This window comes from Suricata suricatta, chromosome 4 (assembly GCF_006229205.1).
Source record: "Suricata suricatta isolate VVHF042 chromosome 4, meerkat_22Aug2017_6uvM2_HiC, whole genome shotgun sequence".
NCBI lineage: Eukaryota > Metazoa > Chordata > Mammalia > Carnivora > Herpestidae > Suricata > Suricata suricatta.
In genome coordinates, this window is record NC_043703.1 from 158,339,883 (window position 1) to 158,348,930 (window position 9,048).

Consider the following 9,048-nt stretch of genomic DNA (forward strand, 5'->3'; position numbering starts at 1 on the left):
TCCAGTTTTGCAAATCAAAAAAGTTTTATAGGATTCAAAGAAAAAAGCTACATCACACGTTCATTTAAATAAGAAATCCAGGTCTGTTACATAAAACGTAATTCCAAAACATTGAAAATTTTATTATTGAAACTACAGAAGGCTCAAAGTCAAAAAAGATCAAGCAAAATTGCTCAGGCAATAAAGTGCACAGGGTGGGGGAGGGGGGCCGCCGCACGAGCTCCGCTTCCGGCGGACGTAACACAAGGTTCTGGTTCTCAGGATAGGGTTTTCCAGATGGAAACTCTCCTCATTTACAGTCTTTCAGTCAACAGAGGGGAGAGTTCACAGAAGGCATTTCTAAATCGAATCAGGAAATGGAAGTAGAAACCAAAACCGTTTTAACACATCTACTCTTCAGGAACAACGCTGCCCAGAGAATGCAGTTTAATGCGACGAGCGATCCAATTCTCAAAGACCTCGTATTCTCAACACTAAGACTTCGTCACTTTGCATAATTAAGAATATACAAATTTAATGCCATTTACGACATACATCAGAAATGTTTATGCTGATTTAAGATGTAAGCAGGAGAGAAAAAAGATGGGGGGTAGGGGGGGAAACTGGAGCTACAATACAGTTAATTACGGTTCTCTTGCACCCGGCAGGAATACTGAACACAGGTGTACAAAAACGAGAAAGCCATCCAAACGTAACAGCCAGTGCTCAGACGTGTGTGCCAGTTAGCAGTTGATACTAGAGGGCAATTTTCGGGCTATCAAGTTAACATACAGGGAGTGACCAGGTGACGGTTATCACACTAAAAGGACTCGAACAGAAAACCTGACTGTATTTATGTCACATCCCACCTTACCATCATTCTGATGAAAGTAAATGCCAATATAACTAAGACACAAAGGCAAGGTCTAAGCACGCACAGCACAGTAAAACCCGTTCCCTGGCTCACGACGCAGGGCCACATTCGTCTGTCCCTTGCGCGCCCCCTGTTGCCCGGATTCTGGACACCGTCCAACAAAAGCAATCTCCGTGGCTTCCCGGGATAGCAGGGCCCCGGTCTCCGGATAACTAGGACTTGAGATCACACGGATTCCAAGTGCTCCGTGGCTCTCGCTCTCTCAGCGGACTGTGAAATACCCCATTCGGAGTAATTCCGCTTGATCAATTTCCTTCACATGCAAGGAACCAAGGAAGCTGGGCAGCGGGACTGCCGTTGGGCGGAAGTCGCGTTTCCTGGAGTCCGTAATAATTAAAGGAACGCTTGCCCTCAGATACACTGAACTTTGGTGGAAAGTTCCTCCAGCCGATAAGGACATTTTCTTCCTCTCTAAGAAGTTACTCCACCTACAAAACACTACAAATAAGGCCACAGCAAAAGAAGTCAGCTGACCATTACCAAAGTGGTCGGGTGCGGGTGCCTACGTGCCTTCCGGTGTCCGAGGTACCAACGGGCTACTAAGCAGTCTGCTCTCGGCAGAGCCACGGCCCCCGAAACCACAGAGCTCAGATCCGACAGCGGCTCCCTGGTCACCGGGCATCCATCAGGAATTCCAAGTCATTCTCTGGGATACACCCTTCACAGGTCACACCGTGGACACAGAGAAATGACTAGTTCTACTTCACCAAAATTCGACTTCCTTGGGCTACAAGCCGTCAAGGAATGGTTGCCTGGACTTTCCCTTGAAAACGCCGTGAAAAGCCAAATGCAAATCCCCCCCCCCCCCTTACGAAGCCCCTATTCGGCTAGCTCTGATTTGTACCCATTCTTAGATCTGAAGGGGCTGACTGTACACTTGTCATTTCTTTTTGTCACTGAATAATGTGCCAAATTTACTCAAAGCAGAGTTATTACGAAGAACATTGTTGAACGCTGAAAAGACTGTAAAATCACCTATCTGGAAAGTGGCGATTTGAACACCAAGAATATAAATATTTTAATACAAAACAGTATAAAAATTAATACCCTGTCTCATTTCTACAAAATGTGAATAGAAAGGCTGTAAAAACCCAGATTGTGTACGTTTTATTGCCAAAATGTCTATTTGAATGCTGGTGATTCAGATGCTTAAATTTTCTTCCATTTCCTCAAAAAAATAAAAAACCAAAAAAACCCAAACTTCTGAAACTACGAAAGATACCGAACAGGGTCCCGACCGAGACAGGAAAAGCTACCATACTTGCGTCAGAACCAGCCCCCCACTTTCTCCCGGCCCCCCAAGACCAGTTTCTTTTGAAGAGAAAGCCACCAGTTCGGTTCCTGAAAGGTGCTCTTTCAGGCGGAGGCCGGCGGGGTCGCCGGGGGGCCCCCACACTTCCCGGCAGGGGCGACCCGGTTCAGGGGCCCAACCTCGGCCTGCCAGCCGGGCGCCCTCCGCGCCGTCACGTGGCGCCGCGCGTGCTTCGCCAGGTGGTCGCTGCGCATGAAGCGCCGGTCGCAGGCGGCGCACGCGAACCTCTTCTCCCCGGTGTGGGTGCGGCGGTGGCGGGAGAGCTCGTCGGAGCGGGCGAACTTCCTGTCGCAGCCGTCCCAGCTGCAGCTGAAGGGCTTCTCGCCTACGAGGCAGGAAGACGCGCGTCAGAGAAGAGACTAAGTCCTCGGCACCGTGCTGGACACTAACGCATGTCACTCTTGAGCTCTGTTCGGCGAAATCTAAGCAAGTAGTGTCCTGGTACGCTGGTACTGAGTTATTCTTTTTTTACTTTTTTGTATCTTATTTTTGAGACAGAGAAAGACAGAGCACGAGCGGGGGAGGGGCAGAGAGAGGGAGACAGAATCCAAAGCGGGCTCCAGGCTCCGGGCCGTCAGCAGAGTCCGACGCGAGGCTGGAACCCAGGAACCGTAAGATCATGACCTGAGCCAAAGTCGGAAGCTTAACCGGCTGAGCCACCCAGGTATCCAAACTGAATGTACTGAGTTACTCAAATGACAAGAAAGCCTCCAGGATCCATTTCTTTTTACCACGCCCCAAATATGTAACATATATGTCAGGGCCCAAAGATGTCAAACTAATCTCACAGTTCAAAAAATATTTTTTTTCAAGTTTATTTTGAGAGAGGGAGAGAGAGAGGGAGGGAGAAGAGGGGAAGAGGCAGAGAGAGAAGGAGAGAAAGAGAGAGAGAGAGAGAGAGAGAGAGTGTCCCAAGCAGGCTCCACACTGTCAGCAGCGTGAGCCTGCCATGGGGCTTGAACCCATAAACCACAGTAGCATAACCTGAGCTTGAAATCAAGAGTCAGAAGCTCAAGCGACTGAGCCACGCAGGCGCCCTCAAAGATATTGTGAAATAAAAACAAATCTTTCATAGTCACAGCTTGGGGTAGGGGGAAGATTCTTGAAAGAATTCCTTCCCTGAAAAGCAGAGCCCTAAGAGGCACCCATTCCCTGCGATGCAGCCATGACCGTCACGCCTGAACCCTGACTCTGCCGCGTCGGGCCGAGCGGGCTGCCGCCCCGCAGGCTCTGACGTGCCAGCTAGAAACCAGCGGCCTGAAATGCGCTGTGGAGGACGTACAATCATCACCCCTGCGGTTCAGCCTCCTCTCCGCTGTACCCTACAAGCCATCAGCAGACATTCCGACTCTGGAAAGGGGGGGTCCCTGATCAAGAGTTTATACTTTACGCTGAGACCCTGCATGACCTGTCACTGCACTCACAGTTGGTGGAGTGGGACCCTCTGAAAGGGGAGTTTGCCAAGCAGACTCTTCAACCACAGGAGCCCTATAAACAAAACAGCAGAACAGTAACTCAGGAAACCGGGGGGCCAGCGAGCGTCAGAGACACTCCAACCCAGCGGGCAGCTCTCAGACCTCAGTTAAACGTGGTCACCAACAACCCCAGGCAGCTTAATGACAAATGTACCTCCTTGGTCACACTGTCTGCATTTCAAGCGCACGTAGCTGGTGGCTACCTTAACTGGACAGAGAACACTTCCCTCATTGCCAAAATTTCTACGGGACCAAGCTGGTGTGCTAATAAAGAGGTCACTAAATCAGCATAGCTTGGCATTTGTCTGAAACAATATATACTCCCCTGAATAAGAAAACTTCAAGTTCACATATTTTTGGATTCAAGCGTTCCCAGACTTTAGACAGACCTTCCCCTGGAGTGAACCAAAATAAGTCATACTGATGTTTACTGAATGGGAAACCCATGGTTTCTACAACGCTGACACGCAGACTGAGGCGTGTCTCCTGCCAACGGGAAGAGAGAGGAGCGGTACAAGCGTCACCTTAAAAACCTAACAAAGAACCACAATCCCAGAACTGTACACTCTATGTTCAGGGGTGAGCAGATGGCAAGTTCCAGAAAAACCAATGACGGTTACACCACCGGTAACCCCAATCCCTACCAGACCCTGAGGGTTTCTCAGGACCAGAGGAAAAAAGGCCAGACTGCCACCCTTTCCGGTGGTTTTCACGAGGCCCTCCCACGGGAGGAAGGCTCCGCGCGTCCCGACCCCAGGACCCGGCCTTCCCGCACCTACCGCGCGGGACTCACCTGTGTGAGTGCGGAGATGGGCCTTGAGGTGGGAACTTTTGAAGTAGGTTTTCCGGCAGCCCGGGACGCTGCAAACATAGTTCCTCCTTCGGGAAAAGTCTACCTGAGGGGTGCAGCTCTGGCCGGCCGTGATGAACACTGGGGCGGGGGCCAGGGGCAGGAGCCTGGGGCCGCCCGCGGCCGCCCCGCAGGGGGAGGCGGGCGGGGGCAGGGCCCCGGGGGGCAGGACCAGCATCAGGGCTCCCTGGGGCACGGGCGGCCCCACGAACACAGGCCGGGCCGCCGGAGCAGCATGCGGCAGGATGGGCTTCACGGTCCCCGCGGACAGCTGCGGAGGGGACTTCAAAAAAGCCGGAAACGCGCCACTCTGTCCAGTCACAGGGATCATTTGGCAAAAGACGGGGGAACTGGGGACGGGGACAGAAATCACAGGGGTGGCTTTCCTCGGCAAGTCACTTTCATAATTCTTTGGTGAGCAGGTTTGAACTGCGACAGGCCACCCTGCCTGCTGGCCTCTGTCGGCGGGGATCAGGCCACCAGACTTGTCCACGCAAGGCTGACAGGACGGGGAGTCGGCGCCCGGTAGACGGTCGGCGAGCTGCGCGGCCAGCAGAGCTCCGAGCCGGCCCAGGAACGGTGCTTCTCCCCCTCGGACGGAAGGCTGGCGCTCTCGAATCTGGGCGGCAGGAATGTGGCCAGGAGGCGGACTCCCCCCAGTGTGGGGGCTGACACTCGTCACCATGGGCCCGCAGGAGGGGCTGGGGGCTGGCTCCAGGGGCTCCGCCTTCCCGCTCGGCACTGCCCCAGCGGAGGCTGGCGGGCTGGCCAGGACCGTGCATGCTTTGGACTCAGTTACTTGGGAAGGAACAAGTGTCCCTGTCGATGGCTCAATGAGATCAGGGCTCTGAGGAGGAGTCATGCACTTAAAAAAAAAAAAGGACTGTGTGAAAAGGTTGTCTTGGTTACATTTTCAAGGGGACGTACTTGGATCACGCTGCCCCCCAATACCTTTAAAAGCATCTAGAAAAGACTCATCTAAGCCTGCTCCCAACGGCATCATGTGGCTTCCATGGCTACGTGAGCTATTTCATGTTCTAGGCTACTCCCCCTTCCCTGACCTCTCCCAAAGCAATCAATCTGCTTAGTTTTAAGAACGTCAGTGCCACCCCTGGCCTTGCATGGCTACTGAAATAAGCAATTTAACTATCAGGACCACAGAGGAAACAAATTTATGTTCAAAATAAGAGATTTTCAAAATAATTTTTGATTCTGCATTTAAAAAAAAATGCACAACACCCCAGCATTAGCCATGTCACACGCACGCATCCAGTGCCTGCTGGACACAAGGTAAAAGTGCAGGAACGGTCCCCCGCAGGCCACGCTCTGCAGTGGCCCTGCCTGAACGCCGCCTCTCGCAGCACCCGACCCTTGTCACTCCTGTCAGCCTCCCTGCAGCAGAGCCCAGGGGTGAGCAACCCCACGAGGGGGCTCTGGCCCACTCTGCAGAATCCTCCCCGCCGCCCATGGGTCCCGTCTGCCTCTCCGGGGGTCGGCCTGCCACGTTCTCCTTCCAGCGCAGCGCCCCGAGATTCTGGTCCCGCACCTCTGTCAGCACCTCTCCGAGCTGAAGCAATCTGCCCCAGCAGCCCCGCAGCTCCAGCGGGGTACGGCAACACAGGCAGAAACCCTGCCCGATGGCACCCGACGGCGGAGCCGGTAGGACCTGGGTCGCTCCGGGCAGGCAGAGGCCAGAGTCTGAACCCAGCTAACAACAGCTGGTACCAACACAGGTGGTTTCCAGCTGCCACCAGCGTTTCCTGACCCAGACCGGGTCATCCGGGGGGAAACTAAGCCCCCACTCTGCAATTCCCGAGGGAAGTGAGGACGTTTCACTTCCTCACATCCATCTGCAGACACCGTCTTACGAACACCGTGACCCTGGAGCTGTAAGCTGTGGCCTATTAACGGAAAGAGTGTATTTTCAGGCAATAAGAGTTTTCACCCCGAGGACCCACAGAGCTCACACCCTTCACCGCCAGCATCCCAACGAGGCTCCCACAAGCGCTTCAACACGTTTATGTAACAAGGTCTAGTCACCACACAAAACGCTCTTCTCCCTGCTTCTTACCAGAGTCGATAAAGAATCGAAGTCCTTTGGTAGCTCCGGTGTGGCTGTGTCAACATGCACCATGGCAGTGACATCCCCAGGGTCAGAGACAGGTGTGAGGGGTCTCATCTTTAATAGCTCCCCTTTCTGGGATCTTTGACCCCAGGCACTCATGCAGACAAGGGCCTCGACGGCCTCAATGTCATTCTGCTCCAAGACACTGCACGTGGACCTTTCGCTATCATGCCGCTTCCTCTCGAGGATCGACTCACAGATGTCCATGATGTCAACCTAAAGGCAACACAACACAATGGCTTCTCAGTCCGGAGGAAGCAGAGAGGGCGACCCTGATGGCCACGTGGATACGCACCCCAAGCGCCTGCACTATGCACATAACACACATGTGACCCCACACACAAACCCCACTTCTGTAGGAAAATAGGTCAATGGAACATTCACGCCAATTTAACTTTTAAGCCAACATTCTGAAGAGTGCAGACCACTGGACTTGGCTGGCAAGCAGTTTCCACAGAAAACCCTGATTCTGAAAGAAAAAAAGAAAGCTAAGTTCATGTCTTCCTGCAGTAAATGCCCAGTAAGGCTTTAATTCCACAAGTGTCAGCCCCCGGGAGGGAGAAACTGATGCTGACTCAGAGGAAACGTGGCTCTTCCTGGTTGTCCCAGCCACCTGATGTCTCAGCCACCTGAAAAGCGTCCCTGCAAGGCGGGTTTCCCCGCAACTCTCTGAAGCCCTGAGCACAGCCTTCCAAAGTCAGGGCACTCCACAGGCAGAACTTGCCGGGGCGAACGCCATGTGTGCCGGCAAGGCGGAGCCCATGCTGGTGGGGCCGGGTCCCCCACACTCGGGAACACTCGGCCTCTCCTTAATAGCACAAGGCTAGGCAGGAGAGAGGAAGACGAATCTTAAAAATCTACTGCAACCCAGGAGATGGACGTCTTTCCTGCGTGTCACATTGGTCTTTCTAAGCAGGAAGGGGGGACGGAAGCAACCGGAATCAACTGAACCCTTCGTAAAGACCCTTTCAATCTACAAAGATACACGTTTCCACTCAGCTTGCCTAAGCATCAAATCCTTCTGTCCCGCCAGGTCCCCCCAGAGCACGCCAGCAGTGTGACGGCCTCTGGCCCAGCTTCTGACCACTGGGTCCTCAGAACCATGAGATCACGGACATGGGGCTGAGAGCGGCAGGAACAGAGGGGTGCAGTGCACCCAGACCTCTGTCTCAGGCCCTCAGGGTCCTCGAGTCTCGACGACCAAGATTCTAGCCGCCTTCAAGCTCGAACACGAGGTGGCCAAGGCTGAGGAAACAAGAACCTCACTTCACCTCCCCCACACCGCCTTCTTCCGCGCCCTCTATCCCCCACCCACCGCCTCTGGTCATCAGGCCAGCTTTGCCCCGCCTCCCTATCAGCTTTACCCCGCCCTCTACCCCACCCACCGCATGTAGTCTTCAGGCCAGTTTTGCCCCGCCCCCTACGTGCCGCCTTCCGTCCAAGTTTGCCCCGCCCACCGCATGTGGTCTTCAGGCCAGCTTGACCCCGCCCCTACCCCCCCCGCCCACTGCATGGGGTCTTCAGGTGAATTTGTGAATTTGCTCCAATCCCCTAGGTACTGCCCTCCGATCAGCTTTGCCTCTCCCCCTACCTCCACCCACCACGAGCGGTCTTCAAGCCAGCTTTGCCCAGCTCCCTACGTACCGCCTTCCCTCCAGCTCTGCCTCTCCCCTGCCCCGCCTTCCCTCCAGCTTTATCCCGCCCTCTACGTCGCCCACAGCCTGCCGGCTTCCCGCCAGCCTTTGCCCCACCCCCAATCCTGCCCGCCCCACCCGCCGGCTTGCCACCTTCCCGCCAGTTTTTATCTGGCCCCCTCTCCCTTTCCATCATCCGCTCGCCGGACCCCCGCCGGCCGCGTGTCGCGTTCCCGCCGGCAGCGCCCCGCCCAGCGGCCGCCTCCTCACAGGGCCTGGTGACGTCATGGCTGGAAATAGCCCCGCGCGGGGACGCGGCAAAGCAGGGTTCGCTCCGAATACTCCAGACAAAGCTACGCGTAGGGGGCGCGGGGCGCACGCCCCCGCGCCACCCGCCGCGTCCCTGCACCGCTGCTGCCCCTCCTAGCTCCTGAGCCCGCTCTGGCCCCTAAACGTGCGGTTGCGGCAAGGCCCCATGCGTCCCCGCCCTTCTCCACACCCCGGCCCCGCACGGGCGGCACGTCCCCGCCTCGCCCTTCACTCGGATGGGCGCTCACTCACCGCATGCGCGTCGCCCGAACCCACAGAGCCCGGCGTGTGCATGGTGCCGGCGGCCCAGAGGCAACAAAGCAGCCGCGGGGCGGGAGCTCAGCGCACGGCAGCAGTCGCACGTGCGCCGCGAGTGGCGGCGACCGGAGCTCCTGCGGCCGGCGCGAGCCTCCGCCCGCCCGCGCCGCTC

General features: G+C 55.5%; 1 protein-coding gene across 2 annotated transcripts; it reads right to left on the reverse strand.

Annotated features, from left to right (window-relative positions):
- KLF11 (Kruppel like factor 11) lies at positions 1–9,042 on the reverse strand. Of its 2 annotated transcripts, none has more exons than XM_029938316.1 (4): positions 8,871–9,042; positions 6,622–6,891; positions 4,494–5,415; positions 1–2,550 (listed from the first exon to the last, which is right to left on the reverse strand). In XM_029938316.1, exons 1-4 carry the CDS (start codon positions 8,910–8,912, stop codon positions 2,270–2,272), a joined length of 1,515 nt encoding a protein of 504 aa, XP_029794176.1. In that variant the 5' UTR covers positions 8,913–9,042; the 3' UTR covers positions 1–2,269. The 2 variants fall into 2 exon arrangements, with proteins under 2 accessions (XP_029794176.1, XP_029794177.1); XM_029938317.1 differs by lacking the exon at positions 1–2,550 and adding an exon at positions 3,328–3,713.
- Positions 9,043–9,048: the final 6 nt, after the last annotated feature.

Excerpts from the sequence above, each read along its gene's own strand:
- KLF11 (XM_029938316.1), bottom strand. The coding sequence starts at position 8,912 with ATGCACACGCCGGGCTCTGTGGGTTCGGGCGACGCGCATGCG. Across the intron at positions 6,892-8,870 it reads GTTCGGGCGACGCGCATGCG|GTTGACATCATGGACATCTG; the intron begins GTGAGTGAGCGC and ends TGTTGCCTTTAG. Across the intron at positions 2,551-4,493 it reads CCATCTCCGCACTCACACAG|GCGAGAAGCCCTTCAGCTGC; the intron begins GTGAGTCCCGCG and ends CCTGCCTCGTAG.